Here is a 26,686-nt window from a genome sequence, read left to right as displayed (position 1 = left end):
TGCTACTCTCGAAACTAAATACTAGCAAAATATAAGTGTCCTAGGGTAGTTGCTAATACACAAATTGCTAAAATATTTCAACTTAAATTTAATTCTGTCATTGTTCTATTACGTTCACAATACAATGGCTAAAGGACTCACAGCTAAAACAACCACTCCTTATAGAAGCTACCCAATTGATGACGAAGTTGAAGATGGGGAAAGATATAAATATATCAGTGGTGAACTATTCGATGAGTGCAAGCGAAAAAGACAGTCAGATTCATCATCGTCATGTTCAACAACGATTAGTATAGCAACGACCCTGAGCACTTCTATTACTACCACTGCTTCAACTACGATTGCTTCGACTACAACTACCTCCACTGACGTCTTACCATCTCCAGATAAATTTTGCGAGTGTGGCAATTGTTCTGACTTGCCGACAGCTATTGCAAAAGTATGTTGCTACACTGAAAATTTGGCTAATACAAACTTTTCAGGAATTTATTTCCGGTATAAATAGCTGCATCCTGAAGTCTAATTTACTAATACATCAGATATTGGAGAAAGTTGCCATACAACTCTCATGGTTCAAGCATCAAAGGTATCTTGGCTTCAGAGGGGATGCTCTTCTGCTTACTAACATGACTAATTTAAACTACAGACACCATGCTTATAGAAACTATATAGACTTCGTCTATGGGTACCTTGGAAGAAGAAACCGGAAAGTTATTCCTTCATGCATTGTTGCCTACATACGCACAATTTAGCCTGATCCAAATGGGAGTTATGTAGGCTTCAAAAATGTGGAATCAGAAGATGAAGATCAGAATGACGTAGATGAAGTGGGGCTTTTTATTATGGATGAAGGAAATTAATGTAAGTTCAGTTGTGAGTTGAGCAAAATATGGTTTTTATAAATCTTTTAACTGAATCTGACAGCAACGTTACTTAGCTGATCTTCATGACTTGTACAGTGAATAAGTGAATAATGTATGGTTTGAGAAATAATTATAATTCAATCATTTGACCTGCGCCATGACATAAAAACACCACATTTAACAGCTTACATTACATAAATCTAAATCATGTTATACAAAGAACTGCATAAAATTTATGATTTGAATAGCCTGTTATATTAATTTTATCAAAATATATCTCACATAAAACTAATGACACAATAATTTTATAATAATTAAAATTTAAGGCCAGTAATCAATTGTGTTATTACAATCTCTGCATAAATTTATCTTTAATGTTGTACAAGCTGTAAAATTTGTATCCTTGCTGAAGTGTAGTATAATCCATGTATAATTTTATTGCAGATACAGCTTCCCAGTCAAAACTTCTCTTCCCACCTTTGCGTTGTGATCTATCGCTGCTAGTTTAATTCTTGTAAAATATCCTGGGGGATCAAAGTCTATTTGCTTTGGTCCATAACTTAATATGAGGCTGTAGAGGTTTTCTAAAGCACCCGTGTGTTGACCATGGTTCAACAGACGCAATGTGTTTAGCAGTCTCGCTTGCCCTAATGCATCGCAAAGGACTTTGTGCCCTGCACTTCCTGGAATTAACGATTTCACCTTTCTTTCCATTTCTCTGTAAACATCAAATTATTCATTGTTATTTTTCAAGATATTGTAAATCTGCAATGTTTTTGTCTATTCAAATGTCAACCAGCTGCAGAATATTTAACCATTTGTACAATTTCTGTTTACTATTATGCAACAAATGACTACATATTCTTATATCACAAACCAAAGGCATTCTAAGTGATATATAAAGTATTATTTTACAAATCTCCCTGTGCTTTGATAATTCTGAATATATTATTAGATTCAACATACAGCTTTCATGTCAACATTGGGTATAAATAATATACTTTTTCATCACTCACGGATCAATTGGTTCATGAGAGCACTGGATGAACTTGTTTCCTGGAAAGCTCCTGTGAATGTTAGCGATATGGTTTGTATACTTGTATGGGATGATTGCTAAAATTATAGGGAAAAAAATAAATGCCAACACAAACAATAACAAACTGAGGCCTAACTTAAATTTGCAATTTATTATATATAATTAGATTGTAATTTAGGTTTTTTTTTGAAGAAACAGCGTTAGAAAACAACGCAAATACTACAAATATAATCATGTGGGCTAATCGCTTCAAGTGATCTGTAAAGCCTATATTAATAATGGTAGCATGAATACAACAATAATAATGCAATCCAAATTTTATGATAATATTAGTCATATATTTTATGAACAATTAAAGCATTTCTGGCAATTTAAACCGAACAGAAAAGTTAAATTCTCTTACTAACTTTTACTCAGTTAACCAAGCTAATTCAAGTGAATCAGGTTAACATCAAACGAAGCCTATGCAACTCAGCCTGAGTCTCATTATCACCCAGTCATATCAAAGCATTTCTTTGTACTAATGTACAGTACTACATATTTTGACTTATTAAATTCATTAACTTATATTATAAAATAACTATATTTGTTAGTAATATTTAATGAAAATTCTTCATAAATTACTTACGGTTGAAGTTTTCTTGTTTGACGATGCTCTCTTGCTGTATGGTACACCATTAGAGAATGGACCCTCTCCCTCTTTCACTCTTAATCTTGTAGTTGTCCCAAGTTGCTCCAAATAAAGCTGGCTCTCAGGAAAGTGCCTAACGCACACGACCGTACTATCTGGTATTCTGCGAAAAGTTAAGTCGGCACGCTTTGCCTTAGAGAGCCATAGTTTTGCTAAATTTGGCGACTGAAAGACAGGAACTCTAAACAAGGTTATGCTACGACTTCTAGTGTAAGATTCACAACTAGCAAAGAGACATCTACCCATCGTAACTAACTGACTGTGGGTAGAAAAAAATTAAAATGCATTGAATTACTAACGAATAAGTAAAGAAAGCGTTACTAGAAACGGCTTTATTACGAATCAGCGGTGGTCCGACGTGAATGCACCAAAATATATTTTCAACTTTGAACTTGATAAACTAATAGAAATATCTGCTAGAATTTTGTTTTCTCGTTCAATTAACATAGTATGATGCATTACCAATCATATAAAACAATGTTCAAACTATGTGTTTACTTTCACTTTAAAGTGAAAGGAGCGGGACAGAGCAGAATAGGAGCATAATAGGAGCAGATGATTAGTTGGAGAGATGATTAGATGGATTAGTTGAAGAGGCTGTATTATTACATAATCATTTTGATAACATCACTAAATCTACATCAAAACCGCTTCGACAAAGTTTGCTTCAATTTTTTGGAGTGGTTTTAATATTACTTGCAATAACTGTAGCTTCATCTTTGATTGAATATTTTTTTATTCGGATTACAGGAGAAAAGATGAATGCTACTGTGAACTATGTAGAAGTATTTTTTCAAAATTTTGTGAATAATGAAAGTATGATTTTTGAAACATCTCCTCATCATTATAATTAGTTTAAATGAAAACTTCAAATGTTAGTAATTATCAAAACATGGAGAAAGACGGACTACAATCAATTGATGTGAGGTTACATTCTCCTTTCACATCTATGATAACAGGACCAACAGGATCAGGAAAAACTCATCTCATTAAACGGTTGATTGAACAATCTCAATTAATATCTACTCCTCCTCCAATCGAAATTATATATTGCTATGGAATATGGCAGGAAGCTTTTGAGGATATGAAAGGAGTGGAATTTCATGAAGGATTGAAAGATCCGAGTACTTTTCCCAAAGATGGAGAAAATAGATGGATGATCATCGATGATCTAATGGAGGAATTATCATCAAATATCAAGATGGCTAACAATTTGTATACTCGAGAAAGTCACCATCTAAATATTAGTATTTTTACTATTACACAAAACTTATTCTTTGGTAAACTTAGAACAATTTCGCTGAATAGTCACTATTTTTTTATAGGAAAAAACCCCAGGGATTCTACATCAATCACATTTTTAGGAAAACAAGTTTTTCCTGGACAAGTTAAATATTTTCAGGAATCCTACCGAGATGCAACATCTTCACCATATTCCTTCATGAGACTGGACCTCCGACAAGAAACCGATGATACAATGAGAATTATGGGAAATTTCCCTCCTGTTGACTCTACGCCTATGATTATTTATAAGCCTAATTAAGCAAACGATTTTGATTTGTATTCCATAATTAAATAAAACAAGTATATATTCCAAGTTCTCTTTAAATATTCACCATACCACTTCTGTATCTTCCTCTGAGTGATTACTATAACATCACTAAAATTATCACATAGATATGGCTGAAACAAAAAGAATTCAACGAAATTTACTAACTTTATTATCTCTAGTTGGAGATTCTATTTCTTCTCAACAATCGATTATTAAAAATGCTAAAACGGATTTAATTTTAGCAATTATTGATTGTGTGAAATTACTCATTAAAAGAAAAGAACGACTAACTGATGCTCAGTATAAAGCTTTGAGTCGACAAAGTAAAAACATCGCTCGACTGATTAGTCCTAGAACATCGAATTTGGAAAAGAAACAACTTTTGCAAAAAGGAGGGTTTTTATCGGCTTTACTAGGTCCGATCGCGGGTGCTATACTCCCAGGATTAGTTGAACCATTGCTCGGAGGATTGTTTAAAACACGAAGAAGAAAATAATTAAGTTATCATGGATAATTCTCCACTTTCTAAGAGAATGAAAAAAAACAGAGTAATTCTGCAAATACTGAACAGTCTTACCGATGAACTTGCAAGTTCTGCTTTACCTCATATGAAAGAAGAAGTAATTAGAACATTACTTGAAATTGTTAAAAATATTATATATGGGAATGTACCTTTAACGAAAAATCAATACCATTCTCTGAGTCAACATAAAAAGGAGTTGATGAATATTATCGATGAAAACAAACCTCTTAAATATAAACGAAAGATTTTGCAAAACGGAAAAGGATTATTGAAACGGATTATAAAGCCATCCCTCAACTTGTATTAATCATTCAGCAGGAAGATGAGCTTTCCTAAGTATACAAAAAAATTTTTTTTGGTTTCTGAAGACGAGTACAAAAGGAACCAATTTAAAAGTCAACAGGATTCAAAAATTATCAATGATGGCTATAGTTCGTCACTTCGTTTCAATCCATTAGAAAATCCAAGAGTAAGTAAGGTTAAGAAGACCAGAGATAGGATGCGTCAAATTAATAACGATAACACTATTTCAGACTATAACAAAGTTAATTTGTATGCAGCTGAACTTCAAAAATTTTTAGATGAAATGAATTCAATTCGGAGTTATCCAATTCAACAGTCTCCGACTATTCGAAATCCGATTTCAATGATGTCACAAACACCTTCAGCTCCACAAAATTCAAAAAAAAACTCTAAAGAAAGATACACCTGAATTACCCGAAGATAATTCGTCTCAAGACTCTACAGTTTTAAAAGAATCGCCAAAAAAAGAAGACACATTATTACCACCGAAGTTAAACGAAGAAGAACCATCATCAAATTCTTCTAGATCTTATTCCATTTCTTCAATAGTTGAAGACTTCGGTTCGATTCAGGATCGAACTAAAGCGAAAAATCTTCTGGAAAAATTGAAAAAGTCTGGAAATTAAGATTCTTTAACCGGGAAAATAACAGGATCTACAGGAGAGATTAAACCTGAGAACTTACGAAATCTTCTTGAAAGAAAGATTCGAGTTAAAGATAGTTCAATTGTATCTTCTCCCTTTTCTCCAAGTTCATTTGAGAAACAATATAACTTATTTGAAAAAATTATCAAGGAGTCGAACTTGAATTTATCAAATAAATCAAAATCCAATTCGAATAGATCGTCTTCACGAAAACCTTATGTAGGAACAAGAGGAAAATGGACGACTTACTAAATGAATTCTATTATACCCCGGATCTACCATCTTCATTAGGTGGAGCACGAAAACTGAATGAAGCACTTCGGAGAAAAGAAAGCGAACAAGAAGTTAGAGATTGGTTAAGTGGTGAAGATGCTTATACGTTACACAAACAAATAAAAACGAAATTTAGAAAAAGACCTACAATTGTTGCAGGAGTTGGTGAACAATTACAGGCTGATTTAATGGATGTTAGATCTCATCGAGCTGAAAATGATGGAATTACATTTTTACTTACAATGATTGATGTTTTTTCAAGAAAAGCATGGGTAGAGCCTCTTGTTAACAAATCAGGTATATTGGTAGCAAAAGCCTTAAAAAAAGTATTGGATGGAACTAATTATAGAGTTTTTCAAACAGACAAAGGAAAAGAGTTTAATAATCGAGATTTCAAAAAAGTTTTGAAAGAAAATAAAGTAAAATGGTTTACATCTGAGAATGAGACAATTAAAGCTTCCATCATAGAACGATTCAACAAAACATTACGGGTGAAGATGTATAGATTCATGACATATTCGGATGATCGTAGATATATTGATGTTTTACCACAAATGGTAAAAGCATATAACAATACTATTCACACAACATTAGGAATAAAACCGAATGATGTAAATTATGAAAATCAAGAAAGAATCTGGAATAGGATTTATGAAAATGGAGAATATAGTTCTGACAGTACTCCCAAATTCAATATTGATGATTACGTTCGTATTAGTAAAGCTAGAACAGTTTTCGAAAGAGGTTTCACAATAAATTGGACAGTTGAAGTTTTTCAAATTACAGAAGTGCTTGATTTTGAAAGACCGATTATCTATAAATTACGTGATTTAGCAAACGAACCGGTTGATGGAACTTTTTATGAAGATGAACTACAGAAAGTAAAAAAACCCGCATTTTTTCGAATTGAGAAAATTCTCAAATCTCGGAAACGAGGAAGAACAAAGGAAATACTCGTTAAATGGATGGGATATCCTGATTCATTCAATAGCTGGGTCAATGAAAGAGATTTTGTTAAATAAAAGAGGATGATAAGCAATTGAACTTCATTGAAAGAATTGAAAATGTCGGAGTTCGTAACTCTTCCTTCTGATGCTAGTTTTAGTGACTTTCCTAAAAATACTAATTCAAACTTTACAGTTAGACTAGCCAGATATGTAGATTTTACAGAAGGACAATGGGAAGTTGCTCTAAAAGATATATCGTTTTTAAATAAGTGGCCAAATGTAGTAGAAGGAATAATAAGCATCACAAAAGCGGAACTTAATGGGAGATTTCGTCGTTTCGACATAAAAATTGGAAATGGAAGATACGAAGATATAGATGAAGTAATTCAACGAACTCATGATGTTCTAAAACCCTTCAATCTCCATCCAACTATAGAATTCGAATACGACAAAGTATCCAACAAATCTATGTTGTATGTAAGAGATTCGAGTGTTCAGGTTTCGTTTTCACAAGATTTCGCAAATATCTTAGGATTAGATCCGAAGATAACTTATAATGTGGGAAAACACGGAAACATCACATCTCCGGATATCAACTATGGATTTACATCATTATACGTATATTCATCAATTGTAAGTAACAGACTCGTTGGAGATGCAAATGTACGATTGCTACGAGTTGTCCCAGTAAGTGGAAAGAAGTTCTCTCGAGTTTATACAGAATTCAGTCAAGCGCATTACGTTGAAGTGGATAAAATTTCTACTGATGTGATAGAGACCCTTATAACAAGTGATGATGGAGAAAAAGTACCATTTGATGGAGGGAAGGTTATACTAACGGTTCATTTCAGAAAGAAACAATGAATTCCATATTAATTCCATATACTCCAGAAGACTCAAAAAACTTTTACATTCAATATTACACGTCTAATCAATCAGGAAATGGCGGATTGACACCATATAAAGGAAAGAGAGTGATGGGAAATGGACGACTATCAGGAATATTTAAAAAATTAGCAAAAGCTGTTGCGCCTCTAGCAAAAAAAACGGCTATCTCATTAGGGAAAAAAGGGTTAGATGCTGCATCCAATTATCTTAATAACATGGTAGAGAGACCAAAAGAAGAAGAAGAAGAAGAAACAGATGAAGTAATAATTCCAAGAGTTAGAAAACCTGGGAAAAGAAAATTAAATAACCGTAGCAAACCTGCAAAGCGACGGAGAAAAGCCACTCCAAATATTTTTTTAAATTTGAAAATGCTTTATATATTATTATCTCAATATTTTTTAGTTCATTTAATTGACATACATCAATAGTGAAAGATGAGTTCTGGAGAGATTGGTTCAACAGGTTTAAAAATATCGGGTTCTCCTTTTACGATAAACGAAAGTTTGGGTATATTTGATGTTCCAGGCACACATAGTTCGGTGGAGCGCGGATATTATAGTGAATTAGCTCCGTCACGTCTCAGTGAATATGGGCCAATTGAAATTGAAATACCTGGAGATGTAGATCACTATATCGATTTAAGTAATTCATATTTGCAAATCGAAGGAAAAGTAGTCAAGGACGATGGTTCCAATTTAGACAATACTGCTGCTAATGTAAATGTTGTACCAGGGGATGCGTTTTTTCATTCGCTAATCAAAACAGCAACATTCAAAATTAATGGATCTGTTGTTGAACATTCAAGTGATTATCCTATGAGATCGTTCATAGAAACCCTTCTCAATAATAGCAGAGAAGCAAAACAATACCAATTAAAAGCAGAAGGATGGTTTCAAGATGATAATCTTGCAAAAGATGGTGCGGAATTCGATAATAGTGCGGCTACAGCAAGAAAGAATCTTATTAGAGGTTCAAACTCATTTGAGTTTTTTGGACGACTCCATCTTAGCATTTTTCAACAGGAAAGATATCTCATTCCCGGATTGAATTGTAAATTAGAACTAGACCGAAGTAAACCAAGTTATTGTTTGATGGCAGCAACAGCTACTCCTGGAGGAGGGGGAAAAGTAAAGTTGACGAAATGTGTACTTCATCTTCGAAAATTAAAAATCAACCAAACAATTCAGCTTTTACATAACGAAAAACTACTTAATGGTGTTAATGCAAAGTATCCTCTTTCTCGGGTATACACCAGATCTTATAATGTGAATACTGGATTAACCCATACTCAAATAAAAATTGCTGATAACACACTTAGACCAAATTTAATACTTGTTTCACTTTCATCACACGATGGAGAAAATGGATCATACAATCGTAATCCTTTCAAATTTGGTCATTACGATGTGAGTCATGTAGAACTACAAATTGATGGACTACCTTTTGGAAAACGATATACTCCAAATTTTGTAAATAGAATGTATACTCGACCATATGTACAACTTCTAAACGCAATGGGAAAAGATCTTTCTTCTGAAGGAAGTGGAATTGGACTGAGTGAATATGAAACTGGACTTGCAATATACGCTTTCGATTTGACAGGAGATCTCTCATCCGAAGGATTTCATTTAATGAGACATGTTTCACTAACAATCGATATCGGTTTTCGGGTTGCAACACCAGAGAATGTCTATCTTAATACATATATACAAAAAGATGGAATGATGGAAATCGCTTCTGACTTTAGTGTTCGACTCAGTGGTGGAAGCATATTCTAAGGATGAATACAGCAAATATTTTCGATGTTCTTTCCCAAGATCACATGACTAATAATCATTTTTTTGCTGTCTGTGCAAGAAATGAATTGATAGAACAATTTTTATCGAATGAAGGAATATATATTTTTAACACACACTATTCTTATCAACCAGGAGAACACTGGATAGGAGTTATTCGAACAAAATCCGAAATTAATTATTTCGATTCAACAGGACGAGATCCTTCAACATATCCAGATGTCGCTCAAATCTTAAAACTTTCTGGAATAAAGTTAATTAAATGGAATGATGTTCTACTCCAAGGTTTTCTTTCAACAACATGTGGAGATTACTGTCTTCTCTTTGCAATATTTTGGAGCAGAGGATGTTCAATAGAAGATTTTCTAACAGTTATGCTAAAAATTTCTGAAAAAGATACACGAGATCATGTAGTTCGAAAAACTATACTAGATAGATATGATTGGAATGGAAAAATTAGTAAAAGTCTTAATAACGAAGAAAATGAAGGTATTGACAATGTACATATTCAAGGAACTTCCCAAATTGTTAAATTACTAGAAGAACTGACATAAAATTTTTTTCTATATTTTACAATTGAATATACATATATACTTTATATCGAAATAAACTTGGTAAAAAATACAACCGAATGTTATTTACTTTTTTTGTTGAATATGTGTGTAGTTAATGCTGTAGAACGTATATTATGAATAACGAACAATAGTACATGTGAATAAGGAATACAATACAAGAGCATTAGAAAAACGTGTAACGCATCCTCGAGGATAAAAACAGAACTGCGTGTGCATGCACTAACCGGAAACGGCAAAGCCAATGATTCAATAACGTAACATTTTTGATATAAGTTTTATATATTGATATACTCACGCTGAGTTGGAGTTATCCTCAAAATAATCCACATATTAATCCATGTATGCCTCTTTACTAGTTCATCATCTTCATCTATTTACTGGTCGAGAGGCTGTTATGGAATGGTTAAGCCAAACCAAACAGGAGAATTCCATAGGTAAACCTAGGAAAACAATCAGGTCGAATGCCAAGGCGCTTGTCCACACAACAGCCCCTGAAAACAGCGACACTCAACGAACTTAATCGCGAGTAGCCGACTAACCGAATTCTAGCTGAAGCATACAAGCCTTATGGTATCAACGCTCGATCGACCCAAATTCTCAAATATAAGTAGGCATCAAGAGATGGTTAATGAGGCAGAATATTCCATCAGATCATGCAATGCTTATATAGTGAATTGAAGAATGATGGGTGTGTCCAAAGGAATTAATGAGGCGAAAATAGCAAACAGATTTTTGCGAAATTGAATTTCGCGAAAGTTGATTATATAATATATGATGTGAAATTTCGCGAAATCCAATTTCGCGAAATTCACTTTTCGCGAAATTCAATTTCGCGAAAGTTGACTATATAATATATATGATGTGAAATTTCGCGAAATCCAATTTCGCAAAATTCAATTTCGCGAAAGTTGACTATATAATATATATGATGTGAAATTTCGCGAAATCCAATTTCGCGAAAGTTGACTATATAATATATATGATGTGAAATTTCGCGAAATCCAATTTCGCGAAATTCACTTTTCGCGAAATTCAATTTCGCGAAAGTTGACTATATAATATATATAATGTGAAATTTCGCGAAATCCAATTTCGCGAAAGTTGACTATATAATATATATGTGTAATTTCGCGAAATTCATTTTCGCGAAATTGTAAGCATAGAGAAATGTTTTGTAATCTATTTATAAATTTTCATTAAACTCACTCAAGCGTTTTACAGATGCTCAACTTTATAAAAGCAATCGAGAACAAATCATTATTATCATAACACTCTTCATAAGCTAACAGAATTCTGAGAAGGGTAAAATGTCAGAAGGGAAATGTACAGATAGTTGTGTTCAAATTTGGGCTACACCATGGGAATATTGTACACACGGACTACTTTCCTGTACATGTGGACATGTATATGATGGATTAGCACAATGTGTACATTGGTAAGTACATTTTGAAATTTTAAATTCTAAAGTTTTATATGAATATATAATTATTCATTTTATATACATCATCTTTTCTCAATTTTCAATGGATTTTCAAAAAATTAAACAGGTATCAAGAAGATGGTGAGGAAAGTGATGAAAAAAACATCTCGAAAGAAACAAACTCTCAAAATAGTGAAACGGAGTTGCAATTGGATTTACCATTGGATTATCCTATAGACAGATTACCTTCCTGCACATGTGGACAAGACGTATACGATGGCTTAGCTCAATGTATATTTTGGTAAGTAGATTTGAGAATTTTAAAACCAAAGATATATAGTTATCCATTTATTTCATCCTTTCTCATTCCTCAATGTTTTGTATATTTAAACAATGATGATGCAAAACAAAAAGAAGATGATGAGAAAAGCGAGTCAAGCAGCACATACTTCTTTCTCGATAAGAAAGAATTACAATATTCTGAAGTGACAAGCTCTTCATCTCCACAGAAAACTGACAATTAGTATTTATAAAAAAAGATTTTTTTTTTTTTGAATGAATATATATGCAAATCAATAGAACCTTTAGAAATAAAATCTTCATCTCCAAAGATTGAGAATTTATATTTTATTGTATATTTTAAGATACTATTATTAAAATAAATCAATACAATATTCACTTATCATTTTCATTGTGGAATAAAAATTTAGGAAAGCATGAAAATTAGATTACAACTTTAGCAGCAGCATGTGATTATGATAAAAAATTTCGACATCCTGTAATTTGTCTACAGAAAAACTTTCATTTCCATAGCCTCTTTCTTTATTACTTGGAGGGGTATTAGTTATATTTTCCTTAAGATTTTCAGATGATGGAAGAGTTGTGATTCCACTTGCTAGAATGATGGTAGCGAGTGTAGTTGTGGTGGTAGTAGGAATTGTACTAGCGAGTGTAGTTGTGGTGGTGGTAGGAATTCTGGATGTATGTGTAGTTCTGATGGTGGATCGAGTAGTGGAAGAATTAATTGGAGCTGTAAATCTACCATTATTTTCTTCGAATTGTGGATGGTAACAAACAAACTTAATAGGCATTGATCTCCATCCACAAAAGTTTGAACGAGCTGAGTTGCCTACACAATATCTCGCTGATCGTGAAGATGGATTAGCCCATTGAACAAGTCGTTCAGTAATTCCCAACCTTTGAATAATTTCATAACTAGCTATACCATAAGTACAATCCGAGGGGTTATGTTCAAATTGAATTAAATTTCGTAAAAATTCACCGTTAACCGGAAAAAATCCAAAACTAATAAATAGTATTGGAGAAATTTGAATTATATCTTCTAGTTTTCTATAAAGACTCTTCATGTCTTCTCAAAAGAAATTTTTCCTAATGAATAATTCATTCGACTTTCCCCTTTTTTATTACTCATCTTTAAAGAGTTTTATAACGAAGGGAGACTTAACCGATTCCACGAATAGACACGCCCGAACTCGTCCAACATCAGCGTTCATTCAACCGAAACGACATAACACCGTTCACCCCACCGGTCGCCAACCCGACCCCAACCATTCGACGATCGATCGCTCAACTCGTCGACACCCGAACCCCAAACCCATCGCATCGAAACCCGAAACCATCGCCCTCTTCACCTCATCCTTCCCACAATTCCTCTCGACCAGCACCGCATCCTTCCCACAATTCCTCTCAAACTTCATAACCTTAGCTCCCAACACTCACACACCTACCCCCCCAAACTTTCCATCAGACAACACCATTCTCCGAGGTTCTCGGGCTAAAATGTACCCAAAATCCAACTTTAAGTGCATAGGTGTGTAGATCTGCTCTCACTATACTACTGGTATAACTAAAACCATACCAATGTATCTATTGTCTTTCGATAAAAACAAACCGACCATGCTTGATTGTTTGATCTGCTTGAGTGGCCTTGACCAAACAATTTCATTGGCCACTTGCTGACTGCTGCATGCACTCACTATTTATCAATAGAGAACATAGTTGCATAGTTATGAGCATGCTCTAGCAGCAATATCCAAACATTTATCAGTTTGCTCTAAATACTTATGTATTATGTATTATGTAATAACAACAGTATTTGAAGAGCGGATTACTCCAAAGTTTTATACTGATTAGGCATTACAGCAAGTCCAAGTATGTAACTCACTTTTACTATTTTGGTATCAATAATGCTAAAGACATCGTGTGCATTGTACAAGTATTACACAAGGTGAGGTAACTCCATACTGCTAGTTAATACACATGGATTATCCCTCACGGCGAACGGAACTACCAGTGTACTACTATATATAATTAACAACAACTGTCAGCATCGCTGTTAGACGCAAAGAAATTAGCTGAATTCTTTTTTGTTTAATTTTTGCTAAGTTCACTAATTTACACAGAGCCTGGTTCACATTGATAGCTGTTCACATGTAAGATGCGTATGATACAAAGAGAAATATTTAACCAAACATGAACCAACACACACAATACTACCAACATGCTATATTAGCACCTAATGCCAACCTCCAACACACATGCAGTCAGCTACTAGCAACTGGCCCTACTAAAAACCACCCAACTCTGTACCTTCATTTACCCTAATCAAGGTACAAACTATCATAGTTCATTAACAACTTTAGAGATTTAAGATTATTAGACTTCAGACACTGAATCTGTACCCATAACACACCTCCTACTAGTAGGAAATGCAGAATTACTCTAAATCTGTCACAAAAGGTATCAATAAGAGAAATGGTAAGAAAGAAGAATAATATTAACACAGGGTGAACTTGATGATAATTATATTACCCTGAATCCTAATGCTGCTCCTTACCTCAAAACTTTCCTCACTTCTAGAGTCATTTTTGGATACTGTGTGCTGCCAAACTCTGACATCACTGACCACAGTTAATGTTACTCAGACAGCTAATGTGTGTAGATATTGTGGAGCAGAAGTTAAGATGGTCTCACGGCTAGACTTCTGTTCAATTGCTCTGTCATCTGCTTATTAAATAAGACTTTGGAGCTAGGAAACTTACTGATAATTGTGATGATCATTGTAGACTCACGACCGGGCCACAGAACCCCTTATAAACAGAATGAACGGGGTGTAGATGACATGTCCGTTGTAACAGGCGCTAGAACAAAGCACTGGCTATGTGATGAAAGGAAATACTACAATAGTTGTGATTGGCTGGCTTACTGATTTATAAAAGTGTCAATAATTGTTTCAATAGAGCTCTTGATTCTTTAGTGACTCATCTTTATCTACACTAGAATATCCACTGTCATACAGCCCACAACCAAAGTGATAATGGAAAAAATAAAGGGTACTGATAGTTGAGAAATGCAATATTAGCAGTCAAATGGTACTGCAGTGCAATAGGATAACTGCAATGGTAGCTGTAATGTACTGGGTGTTATTATGTACAACAAATAGCAATAATGAAAGGAAAAGATTATATGCTTATAGCTCTCCCCTGCAATAGGAGAAATGCAATATTAGAAGTAAAATGCAGTGATATTATTATAATAGCCAGTACTATTAATATAGTAATACAGTAATAATAGAAAACCAATGCACAATTTTGTTTACATTTCAAAATGTCATAGCAACCAATATCAAGAAGTTGAATTATTATTATTGTCACTATCATTGCTATTACTATTTAGAAAAAATAATAACAGTAACATATTGCACAACATTGGTCACTATATACTTCGATCTTGCAAATTCGAATGACTATTCTTATAATTAAATCATATAAAATCGAATAATTATTCTTATAATTAAACATCGTAATAATCTTATAAGAAAAGTATCAACATCATTTCTTTTACTTTCACTGCTTTGGACATCAGTTGGAATACCAAAGTACTCATTATAAGTGTCTAAAATGTCAGTTACTTTGAAATCGGCAAAAAAGAAACGATTGCCTTTCAGTACTTCTATGTTAATTACAGAAACCTTCGGCAATTGGGCAATGCTATAGACTGGTAAAATGTGCGCGTTTTCTTTTCGTGAAATGCGCACAACTTAATAATTCTATTCTCTGTCGCTTGGCGTTTTGTTTGCCGGTCTTAATTTTGATAAAAAAGGCTTGTCAAGTTTTATTAACGATTTCAGGCCGAATTAATCTATCTATTTATGTATAATCCGATCAGATGGGTAAGGTTTAGAAAATTTTCTACAAATTATAATAAAGATTTGGTAACATATTTAAATAGGTTTCGATGTGTTTTGTATTGTTATTATACTTAAACGACTTCATTGAAAAATGGTTAAATTTGTTGATGAAATTGCGGTACAAAGGTTTGCGACAGCTGTTGATGAAAAATTTTCGTGAGTTGTGTGCACATATGCATTTATCATAAATTTCCGAAACAATCGCTTCTCTCGTGTTTGCTCATGGTACGATTATTATATGTTCTTATATATAAGAAGTAGTAGTAGATGTAAACCCTCCTTACAGTTAATGGCAGGTAAAGTATATTAGTATAAGTAAAGAACATAGAAATACTATTGCTATTAATAGAGGTACTATTCTCATTATTGACCTTATGTTGTCCTTCATGAGCTCATTATTTTCAGTACTTTTGTCCACTAGTATGGAAATGAGATGAGAGATAACTCCACGTTTGAATAAAGTATGCAGTGAAAAGTGAAGACATGTTCAAGGAATGATGTACTGCTGGAACTGCTGGAAGGAACTGGAAGGAAGGAACTGCTGTATAACCTGAGGCAGATGTTGATGTGCCAGTGTATAGGAGACATCAGTGTCAGTAAATTATAGACATCTACATATGCAATAGGAAGATATTCATATGAAGGCAGTTCAGAAGACCCTGAATACAAAAGCACTATTATGAAAGTATCTTGCCTCCATGTCTTCTATGTAATCATATGGATATTTCAAGGAAGCAAGTATTATTACTATTGACTCAGATATTAGGAATTTGTAGGTTCAACAGCTTCCATTGCATTTTCATCAGAAGATTTGGCTATAGAAATCTCATTTCCAAACCTGCCTTTGTCAACGTTTTGTCAATAAGGGTCAAACGTAGACAAATAAGCAAAGGTCTAAGCCAGACACATAGCTACTCTTTAAGCGTAGATTGCACTTTGTGCATTGATATCAACTAGAATGATATGAACTGATATGAATGGTTCTCAATTAGGTATTTGATATCAACTAGATAATGTAGCTAGCCAACAAGAGACATCCGCTGTATATAAGCCCCGCCCTTACAACTAACTCCGCCTCTCTATACAAGTGTCTATATCACTCGCGTGGATACAGTGTATGAGAGAGTTAACATGGGCGCATAATGACTATCTATTGTATCAGGTGTGATAATCGATACTTGTTTAGGAAGTATAACTGCTTCCTTACTAGCAAACTTCTGTTATTAACTCAACTCTCTATAGACTACAGAACTGTGGTTCATTTTATAACATACTAATACTAACAATCCATTTTAATCAGAGCTCTTGATTCACTCAGCTAGAGAGGTTTTACAACTTCAAACAATATTTACTCATCAAGTCTACATACACACAGAGCTGGTTGCATGATTTATGGAAATATTTACTTTGATGTTTGTAAAACCTCTAAAAATTTACACTAAGTTGGTTTACAGAGTGGCATTGAAGTTTTTCTCCACTCAAACTATTATTGTTGGAGTCGCCTAGCCCCAAATCACAGCAGCTGGCAGGAGAAGACAACTGATAATTGAGTCATCAGCTTAAGTAACAGTAGCAATATGATTAGCATCACTTCCTATGAATTTGAGTAAACCTTTAAGGATGTACATGTATATAGAAACAGCAAGTGACATGGTGACTGTGTGACTAATCATATAACGATTACACTGCTCACTATTGGCTGTCTAGTGGTTTCACATACTGCATACCGTAAAACCTCTAATTGAACGTCATGGCGGTCTATTTTTCAACTCTTCCTCTATAGTGGTGGTCAATTGGAGGTGGCATTCAAATAGAGGCTGGCGTTGTATTTTTCAAATGGCTTGTCGGATTTCCAAGAAGATAAGTTTAGTCCTTTTATGGGCATGGCAAATGTTGCCTATATTTTGCCCTCTTTTTCCGGTGGAGTGATATTAAATCTTATGGATGCAATAAATACGCTAACTTACCTCTAACGTGTCAAAAATTTCTTAATAAATTTGCATTAAAAAACTGTGAAATATTTCTTTTCGTTATATCTATTGCTTGGAATTAAGCTGTTGATGATATTATAGCCTATGTTCTGCTTTACAATTTGTTCGAGCTTAAAATTTTTATTTGATTTTAATCTTGAAAACATGTTTTTATTTTATATCTATATTTAAAAATGTTACATAAAAGCTTGATGCACTCATTAATATTTTTGCTACAGTTTGCAGCCAAAACTAGTTTTTTACGTGCAATAGAAAAAGGAGTTATGAGCGTCGATCTATTGTAAGATCAGACTAATGTAATGATGCTGTCAAATAATATGCTATAATTCTGCAAATTTATAAGTTATATAATGATAATCCACCAAATGCTACAAATATGTGTTTATGAACAAGTGACATAAACAAACCATACTTACTGTATATTACAGGGGGTCCTCCCATGTTTTGTGACGATTCTGACGACAGGTATATTTAAAAAGTGACAGACAAGATGACCATTTATCAATCTAGGTGACGAGGTGAGGATGATTGTGAAGAATGATTACTAAAAGAACGGCTACACGTAACAAGTTTTTCGTTGGTTCTGAGTTCTGACCAAAATAGCGAAAAACACAGAGTTATTCGGTTGAAATTCACAGAATTATTTGAGCTGTGCATGCCCACCGAATTCGTCGATGAATCGCTTTATCAGACTAAACAAATTGTTAGCGAGCACGATTCTAGCAGCTTAAGCAATTACTATAGTCTAAGACGCGTATTCCAACACACAATAAAAGTACGAAGGCAATGCAACATAGTACACACGATGTAACTGTTTAGATTGCACTATTGTTGATTAGTGAGGAATATTCTAGCAAACTTTAAAATATATGTAGTCCGAGAACATAATGCGACATGCAAAAAAATATCACGGCAATTCACCATAGTAAATACGATGCAACCCACTTGATTACGCTAAGGATAGAAACATTTTCTACCACAAAACTTTTGCTGCTAAAAAGGAAACTTTTATTTAAAAAAAATAAACAGTTTGTAACCATAGTGTCCAAACGATAAATACATACAATAGCACAATCTAAGCAGTTGCATCGTGTGTACTATGTTGAATTGCACTTATATTTTTAGTGTGTGTCATTGTACGTGTCTTGGACTATACTAATTGCAAAAGCTGCTAGAATCGTACTCGCTAGCATGATTCTAGCAGCACAGAATAATTCTGTGTGTTTCATTCATTTCGTGATTTCGATCAGAACCAACGAAAAATTTGTTACGTGTGGCCATACCTTTACTAACATATTATTTGTCCATAAATATACACGATCAAACGAAACTTCACTAGTTTTGGTTTGAAGCATCTGGTCCAGCATTTATAGACAGCCAGGTAATTGAAGTAAACAGCAATGAAATGCCACGACACCAGGCCTGTATTCCCTGGGGCGGCTGGCCGGCTGAGCCGCCCCAACTTTTTAGGAATTTTTGGCGGCTAAGTACAGTCAAACTCGGATAACTCGCCCTCGGATAAAATGTAAAATTTTATCACGAACAGATTTGTTTGGTCCATTCCCATGCAATGATAAATTGCTTTAGATAACTCGACTTCAACATCATTAACTCGAACAGTTATTTGTCCAACGGCTACGGGAACGGTTTTTATCGCTGTAGAGTATCACTTTATTCCAAGCCATATAGATAAACGTCAACTATTAAAGGGAAAGTAAACACAATTTACTGATGAAGGCCAACTTTTACCCTATTTGTTTTGTGTAATTTACTGCTTTTAGCAAAATATAAATTATTTCTTACAACAGATAAATAATCAAAATAATATTTTAAAAACAAAAAATGCCCATGCATTCACATATAACTGAGTACAGAGTTTTTTCAATTGCATATTTTGCAAAAAATCGAATCGATAACGCTATTGCGAAAATGAGTGGGAAACGGACTCGCCACTGGGGACACTGATTCTTAAGCACTCATCCAATCATGAGACACATAGTGTTTGACTCGAATCATGATCTGGTGTGAGGGGACATCGCACGTCTCCCGCAATTGTGACAATCCGGAAACAAGTGCACATTTAGAGCACGTCTTTGATCATACCCTAGGACACTTATGTATTCGCGTAATCTAACTTTCGCATTTTCGAGCAGTCATCCTCTCGCAAAAATTTCATGAGCGAAACTAAACTATCATAACGAACGAGTGAAAACGCGAAATTAAATAGCTTTGTTCATTGGTATTCACAATAAAATTGTCATATTAGAAATGCAGGTAACCTTTGTGTGTGGTCGGGCTCATTGGGCAATTTCTGCTAAACTCATTATAGCTAATACGCCGACTGAGCAGCATGGCAAAGCAAATTGAGATAACAAGTTCTTTTGGAAACGCAGGCCTGTTATTCCCTGGTTGCAAATTGAGGCAGCTAATATTAGGCGACTAGTTATGAGCATCTGGGGGTTTGGAGGGGCAGTATCAGCTCCCTTAACAGGTTTATTTCATGTAGGGCCTCAACTGGGCATCTCACGTAAAGTTTTAAAAGATTTTATCAGAAAGTATAAACATCTTTTTTATTATTTGAGATGTGTTTGTTTTAGGTGATGTGACTGCCAGGACGTTTTCAGATTAAAATAGGCTAAACTTGACCGCAGTTGAAATGCTCAGAAAAAAAGACATATTTTTTCTTTTGAGCGTTTTAACACAGATCAATTTGGCTGATTTTATTTTAAGTTCATCCGAAGGTTTTTACTCTTTCACTGGGCCATTGCCAAACAAATGTTTGGTGAAACTTGACCTTTTGTAAACCTTTATAAAAGTCGTTAACAAAAATATTTTGCAGTTCATGATAATAATGACGCCCAAGAACTATTAAAAGTTAACGTTTATCTCTATGGCTTGGAATAAAGTGATATTCTACAGCGATAAAAACCGTTCTCGTAGCCGTTGGGCAAATAAATGTTCGAGTTAATGATGTTGAGGTCGAGTTATCTAAAGCAGTTTATCATAGCGTGGGAACGGACCAAACAAGTCCGTTCGAGTTAACCAAGTTCGTGATAAAATTTTACATTTTATCTTAGGGCGAGTTATCCGAGTTTGACTATACTTAATCGCCAAAAATTCCTAAAAAGTTGGAAGCCGCCCCAGGGAATACGGGCCTGTGGAAAAGCCAAGACAAATGAGGAAGATGATGATATTAGTTTAGTCACTGAATTTGTAACTGATGAGGATGAAAGTCTGGTAGGGAAAGTCATAAAATTAAATAATAATTATTGTAGCGATGAATTTTATTACCAACCAAAAACAATAACAACCTTGAGCCATGGCCACCGCGTGCTATAAATACTTGAGATATAATATTGGTGCCACATCAGTCACGGCGGCAAGGGCAAGGACCTAGACATCATTGATAGTCCAAGAAACAAATAGCAGCAAGCGATCAAGTTGCATTGTCGATCTCGCCCACACACTTCTACCTGCGGTTCACAAATACAAACTAGTCCCAAATTGATTTTTTTTTACTAGTGAACTTGAGGAATCTAATTATGTTTGTTTTACTGCATTTATTTTCACATCACTATATTTTCGCACTCATCAGATCCGCGAAATTAAGTTGCAGCTAAATTTTACTCTGTGTGCTACTCACGAAACTAAATACTAGCAAAATATAAGTGTCCTAGGGTAGTTGCTAATACACAAATTGCTAAAATATTTCAACTTAAATTTAATTCTGTCATTGTTCTATTACGTTCACAATACAATGGCTAAAGGACTCACAGCTAAAACAACCACTCCTTATAGAAGCTACCCAATTGATGACGAAGTTGAAGATGGGGAAAGATATAAATATATCAGTGGTGAACTATTCGATGAGCGCAAGCGAAAAAGACAGTCAGATTCATCATCGTCATGCTCAACAACGATTAGTATAGCAACGACCCTGAGCACTTCTATTACTACCACTGCTTCAACTACAATTGCTTTGCCTACCACTACCTTCACTGACGTCTTACCATCTCCAGATAAATTTTGCAAGTGTGGCAATTGTTCTGACTTGCCGACAGCTATTGAAAAAGTATGTTGCTACACTGAAAATTTGGCTAATACAAACTTTTCAGGAATTTATTTCCGGTATAAATAGCTGCATCCTGCAGTCTAATTTACTAATACATCAGATATTGGAGAAAGTTGCCATACAACTCTCATGGTTCAAGCATCAAAGGTATCTTGGCTTCAGAGGGGATGCTCTTCTGCTTACTAACATGACTAATTTAAACTACAGACACCATGCTTATAGAAACTATATAGACTTCGTCTATGGGTACCTTGGAAGAAGAAACCGGAAAGTTATTCCTTCATGCATTGTTGCCTACATACGCACAATGTAGCCTGATCCAAATGGGAGTTATGTAGGCTTCAAAAATGTGGAATCAGAAGATGAAGATCAGAATGACGTAGATGAAGTGGGGCTTTTTATTATGGATGAAGGAAATTAATGTAAGTTCAGTTGTGAGTTGAGCAAAATATGGTTTTTATAAATCTTTTAACTGAATCTGACAGCAACGTTACTTAGCTGATCTTCATGACTTGTACAGTGAATAAGTGAATAATGTATGGTTTGAGAAATAATTATAATTCAATCATTTGACCTGCGCCATGACATAAAAACACCACATTTAACTGCTTACATTACATAAATCTAAATCATGTTATACAAAGAACTGCATAAAATTTATGATTTGAATAGCCTGTTATATTAATTTTATCAAAATATATCTCACATAAAACTAATGACAATAATTTTATAATAATTAAAATTTAAGGCCAGTAATCAATTGTGTTATGACAATCTCTGCATAAATTTATCTTTAATGTTGTACAAGCTGTAAAAGTTGTATCCTTGCTGAAGTGTAGTATAATCCATTTATAATTTTATTGCAGATACAGCTTCCCAGTCAAAACTTCTCTTCCCACATTTGCGTTGTGATCTATCGCTGCTAGTTTAATTCTTGTAAAATATCCTGGGGGATCAAAGTCTATTTGCTTTGGTCCATAACTTAATATGAGGCTGTAGAGGTTTTCTAAAGCACCCGTGTGTTGACCATGGTTCAACAGACGCAATGTGTTTAGCAGTCTCGCTTGCCCTAATGCATCGCAAAGGACTTTGTGCCCTGCACTTCCTGGAATTAACGATTTCACCTTTCTTTCCATTTCTCTGTAAACATCAAATTATTCATTGTTATTTTTCAAGATATTATAAATCTGCAAAGTTTTTGTTTATTCAAATGTCAACCAGCTGCAGAATATTTAACCATTTGTACAATTTCTGTTTACTATTATGCAACAAATGACTACATATTCTTATATCACAAACCAAAGGCATTCTAAGTGATATATAAAGTATTATTTTACAAATCTCCCTGTGCTTTGATAATTCTGAATATATTATTAGATTCAACATACAGCTTTCATGTCAACATTGGGTATAAATAATATACTTTTTCATCACTCACGGATCAATTGGTTCATGAGAGCACTGGATGAACTTGTTTCCTGGAAAGCTCCTGTGAATGTTAGCGATATGGTTTGTATACTTGTATGGGATGATTGCTAAAATTATAGGGAAAAAAATAAATGCCAACACAAACAATAACAAACTGAGGCCTAACTTAAATTTGCAATTTATTATATATAATTAGATTGTAATTTAGGTTTTTTTTGAAGAAACAGCGTTAGAAAACAACGCAAATACTACAAATATAATCATGTGGGCTAATCGCTTCAAGTGATCTGTAAAGCCTATATTAATAATGGTAGCATGAATATAACAATAATAATGCAATCCAAATTTTATGATAATATTAGTCATATATTTTATGAACAATTAAAGCATTTCTGACAATTTAAACCGAACAGAAAATTTAAATTCTCTTACTAACTTTTACTCAGTTAACCAAGTTAATTCAAGTGAATCAGGTTAACATCAAACGAAGCCTATGCAACTCAGCCTGAGTCTCATTATCACCCAGTCATATCAAAGCATTTCTTTGTACTAATGTACAGTACTACATATTTTGACTTATTAAATTCATTAACTTATATTATAAAATAACTATATTTGTTAGTAATATTTATTGAAAATTCTTCATAAATTACTTACGGTTGAAGTTTTCTTGTTTGACGATGCTCTCTTGCTGTATGGTACAACACCATTAGAGAATGGACCCTCTCCCTCTTTTACTCTTAATCTTGTAGTTGTCCCAAATTGCTCCAAATAAAGCTGGCTCTCAGGAAAGTGCCTAACGCACACGACCGTACTATCTGGTATTCTGCGGTAAAAGTTAAGTCGGCACGCTTTGCCTTAGAGAGCCATAGTTTTGCTAAATTTGGCGACTGAGAGACAGGAACTCTAAACAAGGTTATGCTACGACTTCTAGTGTAAGATTCACAACTAGCAAAGCGACATCTACCCATCGTAACTAACTGACTGTGGGTAGAAAAAAATTAAAATGCATTGAATTACTAACGAATAAGTAAAGAAAGCGTTACTAGAAACGGCTTTATTACGAATCAGCGGTGGTCCAACGTGAATGCACCAAAATATATTTTCAACTTTGAACTTGATAAACTAATAGAAATATATGCTAGAATTTTGTTTTTTCGTTCAATTAACATAGTATGATGCATTACCAATCATATAAAACAATGTTCAAACTATGTGTTTACTTTCACTTTAAAGTGAAAGGAGTGGGACAGAGCAGAATAGGAGCATAATAGGAGCATATTAGGAGAAGAATAAGAGCAGAATAGGAGCAGAGAAGGAGAAGAATAGGATCAGAATACGAGCAAAATCGGAGCGGAATAGGAGCGGAATAGGAGCGGAATAGAGCGGATTAGGAGCGGAATATGAGCAGAATAGGAGCAGAATAGGAGCAGAATAGGAGCAAAATAAGAGCAGATTACGAGCATAATAGGATCGGAATACGAGCAGAATAGGATCGGAATAGGAGCGGAATAGGATCGGAATGAGAGCGGAATCAAAGCAGAATAGGAGCAGAATAGGGGCAGAATAGGAGCAAAATAAGAGCAGAATACGAGCATAATAGGATCGGAATACGAGCAGAATAGGATCAGAATAGGAGCGGAATAGGAGCGGAATAGGAGCGGAATAGGATCGGAATGAGAGCGGAATCAAAGCAGAATAGGAGCAGAATAGGGGCAGAATAGGAGCAAAATAAGAGCAGAATACGAGCATAATAGGATCGGAATACGAGCAGAATAGGATCAGAATAGGAGCGGAATAGGAGCGGAATAGGAGCGGAATAGGATCGGAATAGGAGCAGAATAGGATCGGAATAGGAGCGGAATGACAGCGGAATCAAAGCAGAATAGGAGCAGAATAGGGGCAGAATAGGAGCAAAATAAGAGCAGAATACGAGCATAATTGGATCGGAATACGAGCAGAATAGGATCGGAATAGGAGCGGAATAGGAGCGGAATAGGAGCGGAATAGGAGCGGATTAAGAGCGGATTAAGAGCGGATTAGGAGCAGAGCCCAGCCGAGTGAGAGAGGGAGAGAGAGGGAGGGAGAGAGAGGGAGGGAGGCAGAGAGGGAGGTGGGCAGATGAGAGCGGAATAGGAGCGGAATAGGAGCGGAATAGGAGCAGAGAAGGAGAAGAATAGGAGCGGAATATGAGCAGAATAGTGTCAGGATAGGAGCAAAATAAGAGCAGAATATGAGCAAAATTGGAGCGGAATAGGATCGGAATAGGAGCGGAATAGGATCAGAATAGGATCGGAATAGGAACAGAATAGTAGCAGATTAGGAGCAGAATAGGAGCAGAATAGGAGCAGAGAAGGAGAAGAATAGGAGCTGAATACGAGCAAAATCGGAGCGGAATAGGAGCGGAATAGGAACAGAATAGTAGCAGAGTAGGAGCGGAATAGGAGCAGAATAGGAGCGGAATAGGAGCGGAATAGGAGCGAAATATGAGCAGAATAGTGTCAGAATAGGAGCAAAATAAGAGCAGAATACGAGCAAAATTGGAGCGGAATAGGATCGGAATAGGAGCGGAATAGATCGGATTAGGAGCGGAATATGAGCAGAATAGGAGCAGAATAGGGGCAGAATAGGAGCAAAATAAGAGCAGAATACGAGCATAATAGGATCGGAATTTGAGCAGAATAAGATCAGAATAGGAGCGGAATAGGAGCGGAAAAGGAGCGGAATAGGATCGGAATAGGAACGGAATAGTAGCAGATTAGGAGCAGAATAGGAGCAGAATAAGAGCAGAGAAGGAGAAGAATAGGAGCAGAATATGAGCAAAATCGGAGCGGAATAGGATCGGAATAGGAACAGAATAGTAGCAGATCAGGAGCAGAATAGGAGCAGAATAGGAGCAGAGGAGAAGAATAGGAGCTGAATACGAGCAAAATCGGAGCGGAATTGGAGCTGAATAGGAGCGGAATAGGATCGGAATAGGAACAGAATAGTAGCAGATTAGGAGCAGAATAGGAGCAGAAAAGGAGCAGAATAGGAGCAGAGAAGGAGAAGAATAGGAGCTGAATACGAGCAAAATCGGAGCGGAATAGGAGCGGAATAGGAGCGGAATATGAGCAGAATAGTGGCGGAATAGGAGCAAAATAAGAGCAGAATACGAGAAAAATAGGAGCGGAATAGGATCGGAATAGGAGCTGAATAGGATCAGAATAGTAGCAGAGTAGGAGCGGAATAGGAGCAGAATAGGAGCGGAATAGGAGCGGAATAGGAGCGAAATATGAGCAGAATAGTGTCAGAATAGGAGCAAAATAAGAGCAGAATACGAGCAAAATTGGAGCGGAATAGGATCGGAATAGGAGCGGAATAGATCGGATTAGGAGCGGAATATGAGCAGAATAGGAGCAGAATAGGGGCAGAATAGGAGCAAAATAAGAGCAGAATACGAGCATAATAGGATCGGAATTTGAGCAGAATAGG

The 26,686-nt window shown here is 35.0% G+C and overlaps 2 protein-coding genes across 2 annotated transcripts in view; one reads left to right on the top strand and one right to left on the bottom strand.

The window, feature by feature from the left end:
- LOC137392718 (uncharacterized) overlaps positions 1-26,686 on the top strand; it is a 329,168-nt gene that overhangs the window by 258,721 nt on the left and 43,761 nt on the right. The gene's annotated exons all lie outside the window — the stretch shown is intronic.
- On the bottom strand, positions 25,900-26,658 carry LOC137394029 (uncharacterized). Its single transcript, XM_068080745.1, has one exon. The coding sequence runs from the start codon at positions 26,656-26,658 to the stop codon at positions 25,900-25,902; it is 759 nt and encodes a 252-aa protein (XP_067936846.1).

This window comes from Watersipora subatra, chromosome 4 (genome assembly GCF_963576615.1).
Source record: "Watersipora subatra chromosome 4, tzWatSuba1.1, whole genome shotgun sequence".
NCBI classification, from domain to species: domain Eukaryota; kingdom Metazoa; phylum Bryozoa; class Gymnolaemata; order Cheilostomatida; family Watersiporidae; genus Watersipora; species Watersipora subatra.
This window is presented reverse-complemented; position numbering and strand designations above follow the sequence as displayed.